General features: G+C 40.4%; 1 protein-coding gene across 1 annotated transcript; it reads left to right on the forward strand.

The window, feature by feature from the left end:
* Positions 1-282: 282 nt before the first annotated feature.
* On the forward strand, positions 283-21609 carry LOC129522475 (zinc finger protein 791-like). Its single transcript, XM_055344775.1, has 5 exons — positions 283-413; positions 17097-17221; positions 17576-17702; positions 17884-17944; positions 18487-21609. The coding sequence occupies exons 2-5, from the start codon at positions 17219-17221 to the stop codon at positions 20132-20134; spliced, it is 1839 nt and encodes a 612-aa protein (XP_055200750.1). The 5' UTR covers positions 283-413; positions 17097-17218; the 3' UTR covers positions 20135-21609.
* Positions 21610-23598: the final 1989 nt, after the last annotated feature.

Raw genomic sequence — 23598 nt, forward strand, 5'->3', positions numbered from 1 at the left:
TGACGCACGGTGAGGTCACTTTTGTCCGTGTTTGTGACGAAGGGTCACGGTTGCGCGAGTGGCCTGGCGGCCTTCGGGTCCAAAGCGCGTCGTCCTGGGCGAGAACAGGTTGCAGCCCACTGGCCAAGCAAGGTCGCCTCAAAGACGTGACCTCCGGCCCGCTGTCAGTCAGGCGGGCGGGGCGGGGCCTCGCGAACCGTCCAATCCGGGGAGCCGCCGGAACCGTACGTGCGGGCGACGCGCTGTGGACGGCGGGGACTGTGTGCCGTCGCTGCTGGCCGCGCGAGCCGCGCATCACCTCTCGCCGCCCTGAGAGGCTCCGGGAGGCGCCGCCGCCGCCTCGGGCGCCGTGACCCCCGCCGGCCGCGGCCATCGCATGGTGGCCGACCCGCTACCCCAGAGAGCGAGCGATGGTGAGTGTGCGGGGCCGGGAGTCGGGCCGGGGGCCGGTGGGACCGGCTGGAACCGGCCGTGGCGGGACCCGGCCTCCCCGCGGTGCACTCTGGAGTCTGGGGACCCGAGGCCGCTGGTGGCGCGGCACGCAGCGCGGGGTCCGGCCGGCCGCCGGGACCCCCGGTGTCCTGCCCCGTCTGCGCGGCCGCGCCTCCCTGGGGTCGGGCGATGACCGCGGGAAGGGTCGTCAGGGGACAGCCGTGCCTCGGTCCCCGGGTTCGTGCGCGGGCGGTGCTGTGGTCTGTGGGTCCCCCATCCCTCTCTCCCCGGGGGGACCCGGTTTCCCCTCACTTTTCCAAACGTTTGGAGAGAAGGGTTCAAAGCTACGGCCCTGTGCCCCCAGCCCAGCTCTTCATAGGACTGGCAGCAAATGCCTAAATTTCCAGATCTTTCCCTGCATTCCGAAACGCCATCTTTCCTCTCCAGTTCATAGCATCATTATTAACCGTTTGTTCTCCGTGATGCATTTCAAACCATTCTTTTTTTTATGATAGTCACAGAGAGACAGAGAGGGACAGAGAGAGAGAGGCAGAGACATAGGCAGAGGGAGAAGCAGGCTCCATGCACCGGGAGCCCGACGTGGGATTCGATCCCGGGTCTCCAGGATCGCGCCCTGGGCCAAAGGCAGGCGCCAAACCGTTGCGCCACCCAGGGATCCCCTCCGTGATGCATTTCAAATTACGCACTGTTTTACCGTTTATCCACAGAGTCATGGATGGCTCTTTTTAAAGGCTTATTTTTGTGGATGTTTTACATGAGAAGAATGCAGAGACTAACCAGCTGGAGCTGTGTGATGAAATCCTGTGGCCCTTCCCCCAGGATCTTTCCTGATTACGGACGTCCTGTGAGGAGTCCTTTGCGTGGAGGTTCTTCTTTAAAACTTTCCTGGGTGATCTGTCCTGTCATCACGGCCCCTCCTTGCGTTGGTCACTATGAAAAGATTTAGTCACTTGAAACTTAGAGCTTGGGAGATAGTATGTGAAGTATTTCCAAAAAAGGTGAATTTCAGGGGAAAAAATTTACCTTCCATTTGTTAAAATCTCTTCCCTTTCTTTCTTCTGAGTGGGTATCGCAATATTCTGAGGTAAATCCTTACTTTCAGGTGATTTTAAATGGTGTATCAGGGCCTAAACTTCTAACCTTAAGTATTCCAACACAGTTGCTTAGAAATCAGTTTCTTGGAAATAATTGACACCTTTTCTGTTAATAGCTGGTTTTCTTGTTGAACCAGTAAAATTCCTTAAAATTGTCTTTCCTTCTCTACATGTAAACACTGGGTTTGTGTGATTATGCCAGATTCTTGAACCCCACTGTGTTTACATACTTTAAATTATCAGTGGTGGGGATCCCTGGGTGGCGCAGCGGTTTGCCGCCTGTCTTTGGCCCGGGGCGCGATCCTGGAGACCCGGGATCGAGTCCCACGTCAGGCTTCCGGTGCATGGAGCCTGCTTCTCCCTCTGCCTGTGTCTCTGCCTCTCTCTCTCTCTCTCTCTGTGACTGTCATAAATAAATAAAAAATTAAAAAAAAATTATCAGTGGTGGTCCAAGGCATTGTGACTGGGGAGCACAGGCCGAGGACTCCAAGCTCAGGCCAGCTTTGAGCTGGCAAAGGCAAAGGAAGTTTTCTCAGCCCTGGATATTTTTACACATTTGGGTTTTGCATCCATGTCATAGGTGCACTCGAGTGTAATTTGGCTATTGAGAAACTGAAAAGTCTGGAGTTCTGTCTCCTGGACAAAATGTTTATGAATTGGGGAGTTCAATGGAGTTAGAACCTTAAACTGAGTGTGCCAGAGAGTTTCCTCATTTGGAATCCTGGAGACCTTGGGAGAGGGAGTTCCTGTAAGCTGCCAGGAGAGAGGAGGGTGTGCAGGGCTCCCAGAGTAAGTACATTTTTGCAGCTGTTCAGATGACCCGACCCGCCCTCCTTCACCAGGGCCTGACCTCACACTGTGGAGGCGCCATCTCAACTGGCCGTGTCCAGAGCCCAGCTTGGAAATGTTTAATTTCTGAATGTGGGTTTTCCTTCTTAACTCTTGGGTAAACAGGCTGCTTATCTGAGCTGATTTGAAAGTTTGCATTTCTTTCCTTGGCATTCTTTTTTTATCTATTGAATATTCCAGGCCCTTCAGCCTAGTTTCCTTAGTAGTTTGCAGTTTTATTTCCTGTCTGAATGGGTAAGATTTTTTTATTTCTTGGGCTTTGAAAATGTAACTTGACTGAGAAAAATGTGTGAGGCAATAAAATGTTGAAAGCAGACAGAACTTTTATTCCTTTTAGGTAACAATCTCAAGCTGTGAGATGGGCATATGGAAATTAATAGGCACATCCTTTGTTTTTATTTTTTAATATAAAGATTTTTAAGAAATCTCTACACCCCCCCCCCAAAAAAAAAAGAAATCTCTACACCCAACATGGGACTCGAACTTATAACCCTGAGATCAGGAGTCACATGCTCTACTGACTGAGCCAGCTGGCTCATTTTTATTTTATTTATTTATTTTTTATTTATTTATTTATTTATTTAAAGATTTTATTCATTCATGAGAGACAGAGAGAGAGGCAGAGACACAGGCAGAGGGAGAAGCAGGCTCCATGCAGGGAGACCGATGCGGGACTCGATCCCAGGGCTCCAGAACCACGCCCTGGGCGGAAGGCAGGCACTTAACCGCTGAGCCACCCAGGGATCCCCTCATTTTTATTTTTAGATCAGTTTTTGTATGTTCATGTCCCCAGAGAACTTTCATATTTAAAGGTCATACTATTTTTAAGGCAAATGAATTTTCTATTTTAATTGATGTAAGAAAAACTACTTGAGTTTATGTAAATCTTTAAAATACCTAGTAGGTTTCAGGTTTTAAATGCAATCCCTTAATGGAAAGCTGCGTGCTATTCATCCCTGATAGTATCCCTAGTGTGAGATATAGTAGAAGGACGAACTATGATGTCCCTTGTTCTTTTAGAGATTTGAAATTTTTCATTTTTTATGGGTTGCAGTTTTATTCCTGTTAGTGCTTGAAGAATTAAATCTTAAAATGATTTCCTATGTAGAAAAGTTTAAATTAAAATTAAATTTAAAGTACCAAAAGTTAAAAATACTATTAAGTAGTAAAATATGGTGTATATAAGTTTATTTTCTTTGTCAAAAATCAGTTTACTACATTTGTGTGGGTCAGTAGGAAAGCAGTTGACTTCTGCATCCTTCAACTTTGCTGTACTCCCAATAATTTTCAGAGCAATCTCTGAAATTGTTGGGGATACGATCAGATATTCTACATAGAAAACCATGTGCTATGTAACTCACAGGTTTATGTTTTGCTTCTCAATCTATATAACTTTTATTTCCTTTTGTTGCCTTACTGCATGAGCTAGGTCTTCCAGGACAATGAAGAATAGGAGTGATGAGAGACTTCTTACCTTGTTCTTTATAAGTGTGTGTTGGGTTTTATCAAATGTTTTTTCATTTCCACCTCCTTTCATTCCTTCTGGTATTAGTAATCTCTGTCTTCCCTCTTTTCTCACTTAGCTTGACTAGACATTTACCAATTCCATTAATCATTTCAGAGAGCTAGCTTTTGGTTTTGATAGTGTCTTTTAATTTCCTGTAATTTTAAATGTCTTTTGTAAATTTTACCATTTTATTTTTCTTATTTTTATTGAGATATAATTGGCATGTAACAGTAGTTTCAAGTGCAACATAATGGCTTGGTATTTGTATTTATTGTGAAATATTTTCACAGTAAGTCTAGTTAACATCTTTCATTGCACAGTTACAATTTCTTTACTGACCATAGAAATTTTAAGATCTATACTTTTAGCAACTTTCAAATATTCAGTAACAGTATTATGAACTCTACTCACCATGTTGTATCCTATGTCCTTATGATTTATTTTGTAACTGAAAGTTTGTACTTTTTTTTTTTTTTTTTTTTTTTAATTTTTATTTATTTACGATAGTCACACACACAGAGAGAGAGAGAGAGGCAGAGATACAGGCAGAGGGAGAAGCAGGCTCCATGCACTGGGAGCCCGACGTGGGATTCGATCCTGGATCTCCAGGATCGCGCCCTGGGCCAAAGGCAGGCGCCAAACCACTTGCGCCACCCAGGGATCCCGAAAGTTTGTACTTTTGACCTCCCTTCACTCATTTTCCCCACCTTTCACCGCTGGCAACCACCATTTTGCTTTCTGTAGGAGTTTGTGCTTTTGTTCTTATTATTTTTTGGATTTATTTATTTTAGAGAGCATGTGCACAGTAAAGGAGGGGCAGAGGGAGAGTCTCAAGCAGACTCTGCCTAAGCACGGAGCCTGATGTGGGTCTTGATCTCAGGACTCTGAGATTATGACTGGAGCTGAAACCAAGAGTGGGATGCTTAACTGTGCCACCCAGATGCCCCTGTGTTTTTGTTTTTAGATTCCACATATAAGGGTGGCTCAGCGGTTTAGCGCTGCCTTTGGCCTGGGGCCTGATCCTGGATGGCCTTGGATTGAATCCTACGTTGGGCTCCCTGCATGGAGCCTGTTTCTCCCTCTGTCTATGTCTCTGCCTCTGTGTGTGTGTGTCTCTCATGAATAAATAAATAAAATCTTTAAAAAGAAAGATTCCACATATAAGTGAGATCATACACTATTTGTCTTTCTCTCTTACTCCACTTAGCATAACATTCTCAAAGTCTATGTGTTAAGAATGGCAAGATTTAGCGCACCTGGGTGGCTTAGTTGGTTAAATGTCTGATTCTTGATTTTGGCTCAGGTTATGATCTCAGGGTCATGAGCTCAAACCTGCATCAGGCTCCATTCTGGGCTTGGGCTGTTTAAGATTTTCTCTGTCAAAAACTGGGCAATATTTTATTCTTTTTTATGGCTGAATATTTCCATTAATATCAGTTTGTTCATCAGTGAATGCTTGCTTTCATATCTTGGCTATTGTAAATAATAATGCAGTGAATATAAGGGACATGTGTTGTTTTGGTTTTTTTTTCTGATAAATATCCCAAAGTGGTACTCTTGGATCACTTGGTCATTGTATTTCTAATTTTTTGAGGACTCTCCATACTGTTTCCATAGTTGCTGCACCAGTTTACATTCCCAGTAACGGTGCATGAGGGTTCCCTGCACTACCAAAACTCATTTCTTATCTTTTTGGTACTAGCCATTCTGACAGGTGTGAGCTGATAGCTCATTGTTGTTCTGATTTGCATTTCCCTGATGATTACTGATATTGAGCACTTTTTCATATACCTGTTGGTCCATCTGTAAGTATTCTGTGTATAAATGTCTATTTAGATTCGCTGTTCATTTTATTTAATTGGATTCTTTTTTTTTTTTTTTGGTGTTGAGTTTTAGGAGTTTTATTTTATTTTTTTTTAAAGTTTTAGGAGTTTTTTTATGTATTTTGGATGTAACCCCTTATCAGAGATAGGATTTGGGATTTGTGAATATTCTCTCCCATTGAATAGGCTGCCTTTTCATTTTATTGATGATTTCTTTTGGTGTGCAGAAGCTTTTTAGTTTGATATAGACCTACTTGTTGATTTTTGCTAGATCTAAAAAGCCATCTTCAAGATTGATGTCAAGGAGCTTACCACCTGATTTCTTCTAGGAATTTTATGGATTCGTGTCTTACACTCAAATCTTCAATCGATTTTGAATTGAGTTTTGTATATGGTATAAGAAAGTGGTCCAGTTTTCCCAGCACTATTTATTGAAGAGACTGTCCTTTCTCCCACTGTATATGTTTGTCTCCTTTGTTGTAAATTAGTTGACCATGAAATGTGGGTTTATTTCTGGATTCTCTATTCTGTTCCACTGATTTATATATTTTTATGTCAATTACATACTGTTTTGATTACTATAACTTTGTAACATAGTTTGAAATAAAGTTCTGTGCCTCCAGATTTGTTCTTAAGATTGCTTTGGCTATTCAGGGTCTTTGTGGTTCCGTGCGGATTTTAGGATTGTTCTATTTCTGTAGAAATGCTATTGAAATTTTGATAGGGATTGCATTGAATCTGTAAATTGCTTTAGATAGTATGGATATTTTCACAATATTCTTTCAATCCATTGAGCATGAGATATATCTTCCCATTTATTAGTGTCATCAATTTTTTTAATGTCTTACAGTTCTCAGTATAGAGGTCTTTCATTTTTTTTAAAAAAAGATTTTATTTATTCATGAGACACATAGAGAGGGCAGAAACACTGGCAGAGTGAGAAGTAAGCTCCCGCAGGGAGCCTAACGTGGGACTAGATCCCAGGACCCTGGGATCACGACCTGAGCCAAAGGTAAATGCTCAACCACTAAGCCACCCAAGCATCCCTGGATCTTTCACCTTTTTATTAAATTTATTCCTATTTTCTTTTTGATGCAATTGTAAGGGACTATTTTTAATAATTTTACTGTTTTTAATTTTAGTATAGTTAACATACCTTTAAAATTATTAAGTTTTTTAAGGTGGACTGTTTTCTTAATTTCTATTTCTGATAGTTTCTTATCAGTATAAAGAGACAATTTTTTTAAGATTTTATTTATTTATTCATAAGGGACAAAGAGAGAGATAGAGGCAGATATACAGGCAGAGGGAGAAGCAGACTCCATGCAGGGAGCCTGACATGGGACTCGATCCTGGGTCTCCAGAATCAGGCCCTGGGCTGAAGGCGGTGCTAAACCACTGAGCCACCCGGGCTGCCCGAGACAATCGATTTTTGTATATTGATTTTGTATCCTGCAACTTTATTGAATTAGTACAAACAGTTTGTGTTGGAGTTTTTAGAGTTTTCTATATACAGCCAGCCTCCAGCTTAACTATGGTTTGACTCAAGATTTTCTTTTTACTTTTTTGTTTTTTTAAAGATTTTATTTATTCATGAGAGACACAGAAAGAGAAAGGCAGAGACACGGGCAAAGGGAGAAGAAGCAGGCTCCATGCAGGGAGCCCAACGTGGGACTCGATCCCAGGTCTCCAGGATCATGCTCTGGGCTGAAGGCAGCACTAAACTGTTGAGTCACCCGGGCTGCCCTTTGTTTTACTTTTTGATGGTGTAAATGATTGTTACAGTTACAGCCCTTTGGTCTCAGTGCAACTGTTCTGTTTTTTACTTTCAGTATGGTATTCAATAAACTACATGAGATATTCAAAACTTTGTTAAAAAATAGGCTTTGTGGGGTGCCTGGGTAGCTCAGTTGGTTAAGCATCCAACTTTTTTTTTTTTTTTAATTTTTACTTATTTATGATAGGCACACAGTGAGAGAGAGAGAGGCAGAGACACAGGCAGAGGGAGAAGCAGGCTCCATGCACCGGGAGCCCGACGTGGGACTCGATCCCGGGTCTCCAGGATCGCGCCCTGAGCCAAAGGCAGGCGCCAAACTGCTGCGCCACCCAGGGATCCCCCAAGCATCCAACTCTTGATTGCAGAGCTATGGGACTGAGCCCTGTGTAGGGCTCCTCGCTCAGCAGGGAGTCTGCTGGAGATCCCCTCCCCTGTCCCCCTGAAAAAATAAATCTTTTTTTTAAAAAAAGACTTTAATAAAAAATAGGCTTTGTGTTAGATTATATCCAACTGGAGGTTAGTGTAAGTTCTGATAATTAGGATAGGTTAGGCTAAGCTTGGATGTTTAGTAAATTAGGTGTATTAAATACATTTTAAATTTAGAGATTTTTCCAATTTATGATACATCAGTACATAAAACAGTCTAAGTTGAAGAAGATCTGTAGAATATGTCATCTACAAATAGACCATTTTATCTCATTTTTTTCTAGTCTGGGTGCCATTTTTCTTTTTCTTGCTGAATTGCCCTGGCTAGAACATCCAATTCTATGTATTGGGCATCCTTCCCTTACTCCTGATCTTAGAAGAAAAACTTTCAGCTTTTCAGCATTGTGTATGAGGTTATCTGTGGGATTGTCATATGTGGCTTTTATTACGTTGAGGTACTTTCCCTGTATACCCACTTTGTTGGAGAGTTTTTGTCATAAATGGATGTTGAATTTTACTGCCTTTTCTGCATCTATTGAGATGATCATGATTTTTAATCTTCATTTTGTTAATATGGTTTATCACATTGATTTGTAGATGCTAAACCCTACTTGCATCGTGGAATAAATCCCATTTGTTCTTACATAGTATGTTATCTTTTTATTTTTTCATTCATTCATTCATTCATTCATTCATTCATTCATTCATTCAAGACACAGAGAGGCAGAGACACAGGCAGAGGGAGAAGTTGGCTCCACGTGGGAGCCGGACATGGGACTCGATCCCCTGTCCCCAGGATCACACCCTGGGCTGAAGGTGGCGCTAAACCCCTGAGCCACCCGGGCTGCCTGTGTGTGATCTTTTTAGTGTGTTGTTTGCTAGTACTTTGTTGAGGACTTTTCTATTTTATGTTCATCTGGGATGTTGGCCTGTAATGTTCTAATGGTATCCTTGTTTGGTTTTGGTATTAGGGTAACTGGCCTCAAAATTAGTTTGGAAGTGTTCCCTCCTGTTTTTTATGGAGTTTGAGAAGGATTTGGTGTTTTTCTTTGAATGTTTGGTAGAGTTTACCAGTGAAGCCACTGGTCCTGGATTTTTCTTTGTCAGGAAGTTTTTGATTACTGGTTGATTCTTTTTTTTTTAATTTTTTTATTTATTTACGATAGTCACACACAGAGAGAGAGGCAGAGACATAGAGGGAGAAGCAGGCTCCATGCACCGGGAGCCCGACGTGGGATTCAATCCCGGGTCTCCAGGATTGCGCCCTGAGCCAAAGGCAGGCGCTAAACCGCTGCACCACCCAGGGATCCCACTGGTTGATTCTTTACTAATAATCAGTCTGTTCAGATTTTTGGCTTCTTCATAATTCAGTCTTGATATGTTTTTTTGTTTCTAAGGGCTTAATCTAGGTCTTCTAGGTTGTCCAATTTTTTGGTGTATAATTGTTCATAATGTCTTATGACCATTGGTATTTTGTGGTACAAGTTGTAATGTCTCTTCATTTCTTTTTTTTTTTTTTCTTTTTTAAGGTTGTTTCATGAGAGATACAGAGAGGCAGAGATACAGGCATAGGGAGAAGCAGGATACTTGCAGGGAGCCCAATGTGGGACTTGATTCCAGACCATGCCCTGAGCCAAAGGCAGATCCTCAACCACTGAGCCACCCACGCATCCCTTCATTTCTGATTTTATAGATTTGAGTCCTTTTTTTCTTGGTGACTCCAGCTAAAAGTCTATCCATTTTACTTACCTTTTTTCGTAGAAGATTTTATTTGACAGAAGAGAGCATGTGTGAGAGAGCACAAGCAGGGGGAGCAACAGAGGGAGAGGGAGAGGCCGACTCTACTTAGTGGGAATTCCAACAAAGGGCTCAACCAGAGGACCCTGGGATCAGGACCTGAGCTGAAGGCAGATGCTTAACTGACTGAACCACCCAGCATCCCCTCCATTTTGTTTATCTTATTAAAAAAAAAAAAAACACTCAATTTCACCGTTTTTTCTTCTATTGTCTTTTTTAATTTGTATTTTGTTTATTTTCACTATGATCTTTATTTTTCTCCTTCTTATAACTTTGGATTTCACTTTTTTTCTAGTTCCTTGAGGTATAAGTTGGGTTTATTTGAGATCTTTCTTGATGTAAGCATTTATTGCTATGAACGTCATTCTTGGAACTATTTTTGTTGCATCTCATAAGTTTTGGGGTGTAGTAATAACCGTTTTCATTTTTGTCAAGGTTTTTTAAAAAATTATTTTTTTAGTTCTCAACTGATTTCTTTCATCTATTGGTTGTTTGGTAGCATGTTGTTTAATCTGTATGTATTTGTGAATTGTCCAGTTTTTCTCCTTGCAGTTGATTTCTAGGCCTACCATTGTGGTTGGGAAAGATGCTTAATAGGGCTTTAATCTTAAGTTTATTAAGACTTGTGGCCTAACATATCTGTTTGGAGGATGTTCTGTTGCACTTAAGAATGTGTATTCTGTTCCTTTTAGATGGACTGTTACGGCCATCTGGTTTAATATGTCATTTAAGCTCAATGTTTCCTTACTGATTTTCTGTCTGGATGATATATCCATTGATGAAAGTAGGATATTAAAGCCCACCCCCCCACTATTGTATTGCTGTTTCTCTCTTTAGGTCTGTTAATATTTGCTTTACATATTTAGGTCCTCCTATTTTGAGTGTATAAACATTCACAAATATATCCTCTTAATGGGATTCACCCCTTTATCATTATATAATGATTTCCTTTGTCTCATTACAGTTTTTGTCTTAAAGCCTGTTTTGTCTCATATAAAACAGCTAGTTTTAGTTTTCATTTGCATGGAATAATTTTTCCCATCCTGTTACTTTCAGTCTGTATGTCACTTTCAATTTATCCTTTCCACCTGAGGTCTTTTGTTTGTGTTTTAAATATTTTATTTATTCACGAGAGACACAGAGAGAGGCAGAGACACAGGCAGAGGGAGAAGCAGGCTCCATGCAGGAACCCGATGCGGGACTTGATCCCGGGACTCCAGGATCATGCCCTGGGCCAAAGGCAGGTGCCAAACCACTGAGCCACCCACTGATTCCTGCAGTATAGATTTTAAAAAGTCTATTCAGCCACCCTGTGCCTTTTGATTGGAGAATTTAGTCCATTAATATTTTAAAGTAATTATTGACAGGTATGTACTAATAGCCATTATTGATAGGTATGTACTAATAGCCATTGTTTTCACTGTTTTCTGGCTGTTTTGTGATTTGTTCTTCGTCTCTTTTGTAATTATGATTTTCTATAGGAATATATTTAGATTCCTTTATCTTTTGTGTATCTACTATAGATCTTTGTTATAAGCTATTTTAGTAACCTCATGGTAGTCACGTCTATTTTAATTTGATAACGTAAGTTTGAGTGCATTATAAAACTATGCTTTTTTATTCCTCCCCATGTTTTATGTTTTTGATATCACAGTTTACATCTTTGTGTCTCAATTATTAACAAGTTAGTTATTTTCATACCTTTGTCTTTTTTTTTTTTAAAAGATTTCATTTATTCATGGGGGGGGGGCAGGCAGAGACACAGCAGAGGGAGAAGCAGACTCCACCCAAGGAGCCTGATGTGGGACTCAATCCCGGGACTCTGGGACCATGCCCTGACCCAAAGGCAGACACTCAACCGCTGAGCCACCCAGGCATCCCATACTTTTGTCGTTTAACCTCAATTTTCACACAATTAACCCACCACCTTTACATTAGTCTGAATTTTACTATATATTTAACTTCATCAGTGTAATTTGTACTTTCGTATTTTCCTGTTATTAATTAGCTCCTTTCATTTCAACTTAAAGAAGTCCCTTTAGGGGATCCCTGGGTGGCTCAGTGATTTAGCGCCTCCCTTGGGCTCAGGGCATGATCCTGGAGTCCCAGGATCGAGTCCTGCATTGGGCTCCTGCATGGAGCCTGCTTCTCCCTCTGCCTGTATCTGTATCTCTCTCTCTCTCTCTCTCTCTCTCTCTCTCTCTCGTCTCTCATGAATAAACAAGTAAAATCTTTTTAAAAATCCTTTTTGGATGGTTTGCAAGGCCAGTCTGCTGTTGATCAACTCCCTTTAGTTTTTGCTTCATTAGAAAACTTTCTCCAATTCGGAAGGACAGCTTTACTGAGTTGAGTTTTCTTGGTTAGCAGGTTTGTTTGTTTGTTTGTTTGTTTTTTCCAACACTGGATATATCACATCACTGCCTTCTAGCCTGCAAAGTTTTTGCTGAAAACTCTGATGATCTTATGGGAGTTCCTTTGTAAGTAACAAGTTTTGTTGTTGTTTTTCTCTTGTTGGTTTTAGCAAGAGAGCAAGCCTCTTCTTATCTCTAGCTTTTGATGCTAATTATGTTTCTTTGTGTGAGTTTTGTTGGGTTCATTGTATTTGGAACTCTCTGGGATTCCTGCATCTTGATGTCTGTTTCCTTCTCCAGGTTAGGGAAGTTTTCTGCCATTATTAAAGTTAAGTTTTCTGTTCCTTTTTCTCCTCTTTGGGAGTCCTATAATGCAGGTGTTGGTCAGTTTGATGTAGTCTCATAAGTCCCTTAAGCTATCGTCGTCACTCTTCTTTTTTTCTTTTTACCGTTCTGATTGGGTAAGACTATGTTATCTCTAACAGATTCATGGAAGGCCAAAACAAGCCTCCCCCCATTCCAGCCTTGGTGGGCATTCCTAATGTGTGTCTGTTAATCTCCAAGGGGCCAGGAACATGTAGCCCCAAGAGAAGTCATTGACCAAACATGAACAAGATGGAGGGGCAAAGGTGGAGCTAGTATTGTCAGCACTCCTACACTACTGTCTTTCCCAGTCTCTAGAGAGGATGTAGTTTGGGCCCCAGGAGTGTTTTTAATTAGCTTGCCCCTCAGATCACAGCTATGAAGATAAACTAACAGTCCTCTTTTGCAGAGACTGAGTGCTTCAGTCTGTTGTCTCTGCTGTGCCCTGGAAATATAAGCCAGTTAAGAACTCTTCTTCTATTTGTTAAGTCTTGTGGGATCCATCAGCGTAAGCCCCACTGACCACCACAGCCAGGCAATCTAGAGGTGTTTCTTGGACAGCAAAATTTTCTATAAAAATCAGTGTCAGGCAAGAGCACAAGCTCCTTGGAGATACTGGAGAGCTGGAGTGAGGAGGCAGAGGGAGAGCACAAAAATTGTACTTGCTCACCTGTTTTTGGAAAACATTTCAATAAGTCCTTACACATATGTTAAATTAGGTGCCTGCATGTAAGATTAGCAAGCCATGTCTTTTTTTAAAAAGTGGGGAGGGGCAGAGGAAGAGGGAGAAAGAGAATCATAGCAGGCTCCACACCCACCAGGGAGCCCAGTGCAGGACTCTTAATCTCATGACCTGAGCTGAAATAGAGAGATCCTTAACCAATTGAGCCATCCTGGCACCCCTCAAGCAAGACTCTTCTACAGAAAGCCTGAGTGCTTTTCAGTCAGTGGCCTCTATGCTGGGTCTTGGGTTGAGTGAGTCTGCACATGTGAACCTTTTAAGAACTGTTTCAGTTTGCTATAGCCTTCTTGGTCCTATGGATGCAGGCTCCATGGGCTTTCAAAGGTAGATATTTAGGGGTCCATCTCAAGTTCAGGTCTTAAAAGTTGGGAGTACCAGATATGGGGTTCAGAACCTTCACTCCTCAGGGAGAAGCTTGGGATTTTGAGTTCCGTCCTGATTGTGAGTTGCTGTACCTGGGGTGGGGTTTATGGTAGGATTGTGTCGCAGCCTCTCCTATCTGCATTTATGGAGTTGTTTCCTCATTCATCCAGTGTGTCAGAGTTGCTTAGTTTTGGGGGTTTGGTTTTTCCCAAGGAAATTATTCCAAATGTAGATGTACATTCAGCATGTCTGTGAGAGAAAGTAAGTTCAGGATGCTTCTGTGTCACCATCTTAAACCTCAAGCAGAATGAAATATTCCTGTTCAATTTGTCGTTCTTTATAGTTTCTCTGGTAGTTGCTTACATTATTGATCGTCGATTTTTTTTCCCTTTTGTTTATTCAGTGGTATAAATTTCCTTCTAGGCTCCTACAATTGCTATACTAGACAACTTTAGATAAATTCCATTTTCATATTGTTCAAAATAATAAGACATTTTGATCTCAATATTTAGAAGTTTTTTAAAACTTAAAAAAATGTTATTTATTCATGAGACACACAGAGGAGAAACAGGCAGAGGAAGAAGCAGGCTCCATCAGGGAGCCCGATGTGAAACTTGATCCTGGGACTCCAGGATCACGTCCTGGGCTGAAGGCAGTGCTAAACCGCTGAGCGCCCCCCCCCCCCCCCCCCCCGCCGGGCTGCCCTAGAAGTTTTTAATCTCCGTGTTTTTGGGGATTTTCCAACTACTTTCCTTTTTTTTTTTTTTTTTAAGATTTTATTTATTCATGAGAGACACAGAGAGAAAGAGAGGCAGAGGGAAAAGCAGGCTCCATACAAGGAGCTCGACGTGGGACTCGACCCAGGGTCTCCAGGATCACACCCTACAGCACTAAACCACTGCACCACCAGGGCTGCCCTCCAACTACTTTCCTGATACTGATTTCCAGATTAATGCTGCTGTCTCCTGAGAACATAGTTTTGTAGGATTTGTGTTGCTTCAAAGTTAAGGTGTTTTATATCCCAAGAGGTAGTTTGTCTTGGTGAATGTTACCTGTGAACTGGAGAAGAATGTGTATTTGCTGTTAATGACATAGTCCATGAATTTCAATTAAAGTTGTTCATTGGTGCTATTCAGTGTAATTGTATCCTTCCTGATCTTCTGACTGCTGGAACTCTTATGTTACTGATACGGGGGTGTTGATGGATCCAACTTTATGAGTTTTTATCTAAAATATCTTGCTACTCTTGTTATTTAATGCATATAGAAAGAATTGTATATTTTCTTGGAGATTTGACCCCTTTATCATTACATGATTCCTTCTTTATCTGAAATTTCCTTGCTTTGAAATAGGCTGTGTCCGACCTTAATATGCTCTGCCAGCTTTCTTTTGATTATTGTTGGCATGGTATATCTTTCTCCATCCTTCGATGTTTGTGTCTTTATATTTTCTTCTTTTTTAATATAGTGTCTTTCAGTGTTAAGGTTTGGACCATTGATGTTTAAGGTGGTTATTGATAATGTTGATTAATATCTTTAATTTTACTCTTTCTCTGTTGTCCTTGTTTCTATGTCTTTCACCATTTTTCTGCAGCCTTTGGCTTTAATTGAACATTTTATGTCTTCTTCCCATATCGATTATAGTTATTTGAGTTTGTTTTCTGGAGTTTACGTAATGTCACAGTATTCCTCACTTCTCCGTGTCCTTTGTAACATTGTCATTCGTTTATCCAAAAGTTATCACTGAATACAAAAGTGATACTTGTCAGATTTGTTGGTAAAAGAAAAGGTATTTTACCTACAGTAATTTTTCCTAATGCTTTACCTATTCTTATTTACCTCCTGATGAATTTTTTTTCAGGTTTCTTGCACAAGAGATGTACTCATGTCAAATGCCTCAATTTTTGTCTCAAAGTCTGTATTTCTCCCTCATTTTTAAAGAATAATTTTAAAACAGAATTGCAGGATGGTGGTTTTTTTACTTTCAGCACTTTCACTCGTTTCTTCTTGCTGAAATGGTTCCAGAAAGAAGTCCGTTTAATTCTTACTTTGTTTCCATGTAACTTAGGTTTGTTTTTCCCCTTTTGGCTTCTCTAGCTATATTCTCTTTGTCATTGATTTTTCTCCAGCTTGAATAGGATGTGCTTGAATATGCATTTTTGGTTTGGATTTTTTTTTTTCTTTTCTTTCATGTTTTGTGTTCTTTTAGCTTCCTGGATCTGCAGTTTGCTATTTTGAATGGTAGGAAGATGGAGTCATTATTGCTTCACTTACTTTTTCTGTTCTTTTCTGCCTTTCTTTTCCATCAGTTATTCCCATTGTCATTATCCCAAAGTTCTTGGATATTGTGTTTTTTTTCTGTTTGCTTAGCCCCAGTGAAACAGATTCTTCTGAAGACAGGCCTTGTTAAGAATAGAATATTCTGGGCATATTTCAGTTTAGCTTCTTTTCTGTCTCCAATTTGAAGACCATGGTTTGCCCTCTTTCCTCAGTTCTCTGATGGATCTAAGAAGAGTTGTTCATTTTAAGTTTTTTTTTTTTTTTTTTTTTTTGCTTTTTCCTTGCAAGGGAGTGACTGCTTCAAATGTTTAACTGCTCAATAGCTTTGAAGCTCGTCCCTCCTCCCTCCTTCTGTGGTCCAGTTCTATCCAAGGCAGTAAAAAAGCCTAGTGCTTACTACTTTGGCGGTGGCAAGAGATTCCATTCACACAAGCTCCTGTCCTTGTGTATGAACCTCTAGTCCATCCACAGCCTCAGTTAAAAAGTCCACGTGTTTTTCCCTGTTCTCTCAAGCCATTTCATGCCTGCTTGAGAGGCCTGGCTTCCTCCCTAGAGACCTCAATTATAAAATAAACTCTGTTATACCCTGTTGGCAGTATGTGGTGTCATCAACTTAGGGATTCCTATATTTGGGTGTAGCTGTTGTGCTTCTGTACACCACATCAGAGCTCATAAAGGAGAGAAAATGAGAGGGCTCCCTCTAGAGTGGCTGGTCAGGAAACTTCCTCCTGAAATTGGAGAATGAAGATTTTGTGTTCATTTGGAGGAAAGCACTGCTGCATCCTTTACAGATTTAATAATCACAAACAGATTCATCATCAGACCATTGTAGATACCAGTGAACTCCCTCACAACCTACGGTTCTTAATGTATTCATCAAGGTTAGAATGGCCAGGGTACGCTGTTAGAAGAGCTTTTTGATCAAACTCTAACACCTTTGCATCTCCGTGTGTGTGCTAAAAAGTGAGAAGCAACCCTGAGGCTCATCATGAGTATAGGGTTTTTGTGGAGATTTAAATTGTGCCTTTTAGCAGTATGTTCTATCATGCTAAATTGTCGGAGCCCTAGCATCTGAATAACTTCCTCGCTCCATGAAATGGGACAGAGAGAGAGAGAGAATGGAAAAACTGATAAATATCACACAAGTTAAAAGTACTACTTCTTCATGAGAATATTTTCCTTTATCTAGTTACATCAGGCTACCTCTAATGGCCTGGAGCACTTCAGGCTGGTATAGCAAGCTGATCCTTGTTACAAGTTGCATTTCCACAGGCCTCCTGGACTCTCATGTTTGGTGATGGGACTAGAAGAAAAAGCTTCCAGTTCTTCACTGTGTTTTATTCATTAAAACCTCATGCAGATTTGACCCCGTACATCATGGAGTGCTGAGTTAAATGGTAGGTAAGAAGGAAGGAGATGAGAGCATTTTTCTCAAAAGGAATTGGTGTGCTTAAAATAATACTTTTCATTTGTATAGCATTTCTCTCATTTTTCCAAGGTGCTCTAGGCCCTGTTATTAGAGAACAGTAACTTTTAAAGTGATCCCATAAAGATGAATAAATAATTTGCATGTGTTCATGATGCTGTTAAATTTATGAGGAAGTATGAACAGAGTTTCTCATGACCAAGACATAAAATAAATGTGTGGATACCACAGAATCATATATAACCTTCCTGTAAATTGAATATAGATCCCCAGTGCTGTCAGACTCATCATACATGCTACTATAAACATATTTGGGATGTTTTAGGACTCAGTAACCTTTGAGGATGTAGCTGTGAGCTTCACCCTGGAAGAGTGGGCTTTACTGGATTCTTCACAAAAGAAACTCTACAGAGATGTGATGCGGGAAACCTTCAGAAACCTTTCCTCAATAGGTAAAGATGATGACGTTCATTCTTAACTTTGGCAATTAGAGTACAAGTATTTCTTCCCATTGATCTTGTTCTGACCTGTGGAAAAAGAGTACATTAGTAAGCTAATCTCATCATAGACCTAAAATCTACTAATTTTTCTGTGATGTCTGATTACTTGGAATTATTTTTCTCTGTATTTTAGGGAAAAAATGGAAAGAGCATGACACTGAAGATAGGGACAATACCCAGGAGAGAAAACTAAGGTGAGTCACACAATAGATAGGATGCTCATGTCAGATACTGCTATATCATGGATTTTTAAAAACCAAATTATTCAAATTTATCCTTACATTTTTGTGGTCTTGAAAGTATTTACTAAATGTGACATAAGGTGGGAAGCCCAGGTGGCTCAGTGGTTTAGTGCTGCCTTCGGCCCAGGGCCTGATCCTGGAGACCTGGGATCAAGTCCCACGTCGGGCTCCTTGCATGGAGCCTGCTTCTCCCTCTGCCCATGTCTCTGCACGCCCCCATGAATAAATAAATAAAATCTCATGAATAAATAAATAAATAAATGTGACATGAGGTGTCCATTTTGGAAACAGCATAAAGAAACCTCATATATTAATCATCTCTGTTTACATAATAGCTGTGGTCAAGTCCACTTTCTGGAGTATATAGTATTTTAACTTTTCAAATGATTCAGAAAGGGTAGGAAACCTTCATTTTGCTAAAAATTATAAAAATATAATTCTAATATCCTAATATTACTAAGAAATAATTAATAAAATATTTGTTTTTTTTACAGAAGTCATGTGGTAGAAAAACCTTATGAAAGCAAAGAGGGTCATCAGAGTGGAGAAACCATCAGCCAGACTCCAGATCTTAATCTGAACAAGAAAAGTCCTGGAGTACAACCACCTGAAGGTCGCCAGTGTGGAGACACCATCACCCAAATTCCAGATCTTAATCTCAACAAGAAAAGTTCTTCTGGAGTAAAACCACCTGAAGGTCGTCAGTGTGGAGAAACCATCACCCAGATTCCAGGTATTAATCTGAACAAGAAAACACCTTCTGGACTAAAACCATGTGAATGTAGCGTGTGTGGAAAAGTCTTTGTGCGTCACTCATCCCTTAATAGGCACATCAGATCTCACACTGGACACAAGCCGTATGAGTATCACGAGTATGAAGAGAAGCCATATAAGTGCAAGGAATGTGGGAAAGCCTTCAGTTACCGCAAATCTGTTCACAGACACGAAAGGACTCACACTGGAGAAAAACCCTATGAATGTCAGGAATGTGGGAAAGCTTTCACGTGGCTCACAACTTTTCGAAGACACATGATAACTCACACAGGAGATGGACCTTATAAATGTAAGGAATGTGGGAAAGCTTTTAGTTGTTCAACTTCATTGCGAACACATGAAAGGACTCACACTGGAGAGAAACCCTATCAGTGTCAACAGTGTGGTAAATCCCTCAGATCCCCACTGGGTTTACGAATACATGAAAGAAATCACACTGGAGAGAAACCCTATGAATGTAAGCAGTGTGGGAAAGCCCTCAGTTGCCCCAGTTCCTTTCGAAGACATGAAAGGACTCACACTGCAGAGAAGCAGTATGAATGTAAACAATGTGAGAAAACGTTCAGTTCTCCTCTAGGTTTGCGAATACATGAAAGAATTCACACAGGAGAGAAACCTTACGAATGTAAAGAATGTGGGAAAGCCTTCATTTCTCTGTCAAGCATTCGGACACACATGATAACACACACTGGAGATGGACCTTATAAATGTAAGGAATGTGGGAAAGCCTTCATTTGTCCCAGTTCCTTTCGATCACATGAAAGGACGCACACCGGAGAGAAACCCTATGAATGTAAACAGTGTGGTAAAACCTTCAGTTGGCCCAGTTCCTTTCGAATACATGAAAGAACTCACACTGGAGAGAAACCTTATGAATGTAAGGAATGTGGCAAAACCTTCATTTATCGCACAACCTTTCAGGGACACATGAGAAAGCACACTGGAGAGAAGCCCTATAAATGTAAAGAATGTGGGAAAGCCTTTATTTCTCCATCAAGTGTTCGAACACACATGATCATGCACACTGGAGATGGGCCTTATAAGTGTAAGGAATGCGGGAAAGCCTTCAATTTTCCCAGTTCATTTCGAATACATGAGAGAACTCACACAGGAGAGAAGCCTTATGAATGTAAACAATGTGGTAGAGCCTTCAGTTGTTACACATCCTTTCGAACACATGAAAAAACTCACACTGGAGAAAAACCCTATGAATGTAAGGAATGTGGAAAAGCCTTCATTTATCGCACTACCTTTCGAGGACATGTGAGAATGCACACTGGAGAGAAACCATACAAATGTAAAGAATGTGGGAAAGCCTTCAGTCGCCCCAATTCATTTCGAAGGCATGAAAGATCTCATACTGAATAGAAACTTCTTGAATGTAAGCAGTGTGGGGAAACATCAATTGACCTTCATCCTTACATGTGAAAACCCCCATTGGAAAGAAATCTAATATAAGCAAGCCTGATACATGGATTCATGTATAATGCTCCAGAAAACTGTAAGATGAAAGAATCATTATAAAAGTTATAGATATATTGTCTTTATCAGTGCCTCATTCTTAAAGTGGATCTTTGGGCTGTGGATATTTTACTACTTATCTTTCAAAAATGAACATTGAGGTGAGATAATTCTGTAAGTACTCTATTACTGTTTAAAGGCTAATAGATGTTTGTTTTCTCCTTAAATCAGTTAATATTTTTCTTTTTCCATTTTGGAGTTTGACCATGGGTGAATTGAAGTGGTTTCTAAATGTGCAAGTAGGTTTAATTTTTATTTAATGTCTTATTTGAATTATCGATGAATGACACTTTAGTATTTGTTGGGATTTTCCTACTGGCCTTCTGTGTCAGCTACTGGATATCTTTTACCCATCATATATTCCATCTTTCTTAGGAGAAAATTCTTGTTTTGGCTTAAAAGAGCTTTATTCTGTTTTCCTTGCTAATAAAAAGATGGCATAAATCTGTAAATATGCAAAGTTTATTATGAAGTATAGTCTGATCAATTATTTCCATCTTTTGCCCTTTGCCATTCCTTCTGGCTAGGATTTGAATAATTAACTTTGCATTAAGACAGACCAATTATCGGATAATAAAATATAGAATTGGAGGTGGCTCTCCTAAATTGTGTTTCGTCACTTGGGTAATGTAATATATTCTAGAATCTGTTTCCTTTGTGATTCTATGTTAGTATTTACCTGAAGCCTCACTTGCATGAGATTTGGAAGGCAGCAGTACTGGAGGAATTAGGTTTCAGAGCCACCATACAGAGAGAGACAGCTGCGTAGGAGCTTTGAGGATACCTGCTTGCAGCTTATTTTCCTGATCCCTTGCCCTGCCAATTAAGAGCATCCTCAGAACAATTAACTGCTCATCTTCCATTTCTCAGAAGTGTAGGTTTCCACACATACCTTCACAAGTTTACATCAAAGATCCATGACAGTTTGTATTTTCCTGCAAGCCCTCATGTGTCTACCAGGCAACTAATTTGAACTTCATGGTTGTTCAGACTCCCCTCTCTTCTATACTGTATTCATATTTAAGGTCTAATTTGTGTAGTAAACACCTTGTTCTGGTAAGACTGTTAGTAACCATGTATTCCTGATTCCACTATGCTAGCTACAATGAATGATGCAGTCCACAAGAACCATATTGGACTTTGTTCCTCTGCTGGGCTATGCAGCCACTGTTCTGACCCTGTCTTTCCCTATGAGAACTGGTACCTTCCTCATATCAGGCAGATTATGAATGTTTCCCTTTGCTCACAGCTCTGCATAATTCCTCACTATGTTTTCAGGTATGTTTGATTGTATGTGATTAAAAGTAATGCATTTGTCAAAATCCTCTGTAATCATTTCTTAAAACATTTTATTAACTGTTTTAATACAATTTATATGCTAATATATACGGAGTTTCTCCTTTCCTAAGAGTATAAAATGCCATTGTAATTACGAATTTTCAGATCAGTTTTGTAATTTTGTCAAGTTAAGCATACATTGTCAATATTACCTTGCATATCCATGTTGAGGTACTTTTCATTCTTTTATATGTACAATCTCTGTCATGAAACTTCTCATTTGGTCAGTGTCATCTGGCTAGACAAAACCCACTAGGTTCATACCAGCAGTCAGCAGTGGTGTGATGAATTGTAATATGAACTGGCACCTGGGTGGTTCAGTTGGTTGAGTATCTTTCTCTCAATTTTGGCTCCAGGCCGTGAGTTTGAGCCCCATGTTGGGCTCCATGCTGGGCATGGAGCTTGCTTAAAAAAAAAAAAAACAAGAATGCAAACCCTGAATGATTGGATTTATCAGTAAGAGGGTATTTTTTTTAATAAATTTTTTTTTATTTATTTATGATAGTCACACACACACACAGAGAGAGAGAGAGGCAGAGACACAGGCAGAGGGAGAAGCAGGCTCCATGCACCGGGAGCCCGACGCGGGACTCGATCCCGGTCTCCATCCCGGGTCTCCAGGATCGCGCCCTGGGCCAAAGGCAGGCACCAAACCGCTGCACCACCCAGGGATCCCAGTAAGAGGGTATTTATTAAAAGGACTTACATAACTTGGGTTTTTGCTAGGTGATTTGATTGCTATTCAGTAAAAGCAAGAAATTTCTGGAGGTGTTGGATGCTTTGTGGAGGTGAGCTTTTTTTTTTTAATAATTTATTTTTTATTGGTGTTCAATTTGTCAACATACAGAATAACACCCAGTGCTCATCCTGTCAAGTGCCCATGTGGAGGTGAGCTTAATTCTACCATTGTTTTTACCTTCTAGAAAATGATTACCAGTGTAGTGGGGCTAAGCCTAATTCATAAGAAGCTCCAGTCAGTTATATTATTAAAAGAATTTTAGTAATTTTTGTGATTTGGAATGGACTCTTTTCCATTTTGAGAGATGTGGTTACAAAATACCCTTATTTTTGTCTTGATCCATCATGATCACCAAATTGCTTTATTTGATGATGGAAATGTTTGGTATTTTTCTCTCCAACACAAATGAGACTTCACAAGGACAGTGCCAGTCCCCTAAGAACAGCTGTTGCTCTTCCTACTCTTATCTAAACATCAGTATATTTCCTACAATAAGCTGATGGCCACTGTTTACCTCAGTATCTCAGTGAAAATGTGTAAATTTACTTCCTAGTAAACTATGTTTAGTACGTCCTTTTTGGTGTCATTGAGCCTGTAAGTTTAGGTAAATTGTGAGAACAAAACCTCACAAGGAGAAGGAGAAAGGAGAAAAGGAGAAAAACAGAATTACTATTCCAATCAAGCCTTTCTTGCTCAGAGACTACTCTTTTTTAAATTATTTTTTTATTTTTAAAAAGGATTACTTATTTGAGAGAGAAGAGAGAGCACGAGGGAGAGGGAGAAGTGGGGTTTGATCCCAGGACCCTGGGATCATGACATGAGCTGAAGGCAAACACCCATCTAACCGAGCTACCTAGGCATCCGTTTTGTTTTGTTCAATATTTTATTTGAGAGCAAGCAGGCACCAGCAGGAGAAGGGCAGAGGAAGAGGGAGAAGCAGACTTCTCTACTGAGCAGGAAGCCCACTTGGGGCTCAATCCCAGGACTCCCCAAGTTGAAGGCAGATGCTTAACTGTGCCACCTAAGTGCCCTTCAGGGACTATTCTTGATGCTAATTTTTGAACATCCCTTACTTGTCAGACACCATAATACTCAAAACATACCCAGTGTAGCAAAAATAAAGTCCGTATAGGATTTCAATTTAGGGGCATTAAACACACATGTTCTTGCACTCCTGGTGCTCATAGATTTGTGAGCAAGAGAGATGGTTAACAAATAGTAAAATGTTGGATGA

The sequence above is a fragment of the Nyctereutes procyonoides genome, unplaced genomic scaffold, assembly GCF_905146905.1.
Source record: "Nyctereutes procyonoides isolate TBG_1078 unplaced genomic scaffold, NYPRO_anot_genome, whole genome shotgun sequence".
NCBI classification, from domain to species: domain Eukaryota; kingdom Metazoa; phylum Chordata; class Mammalia; order Carnivora; family Canidae; genus Nyctereutes; species Nyctereutes procyonoides.

Bases quoted from the DNA above. Each gene is read 5' to 3' on its own strand.
- LOC129522475 (XM_055344775.1), top strand. The intron at 17,703-17,883 runs GTAAAGATGATG...TCTGTATTTTAG, and splicing joins CAGAAACCTTTCCTCAATAG to GGAAAAAATGGAAAGAGCAT. The intron at 17,945-18,486 runs GTGAGTCACACA...TTTTTTTTACAG, and splicing joins ACCCAGGAGAGAAAACTAAG to AAGTCATGTGGTAGAAAAAC.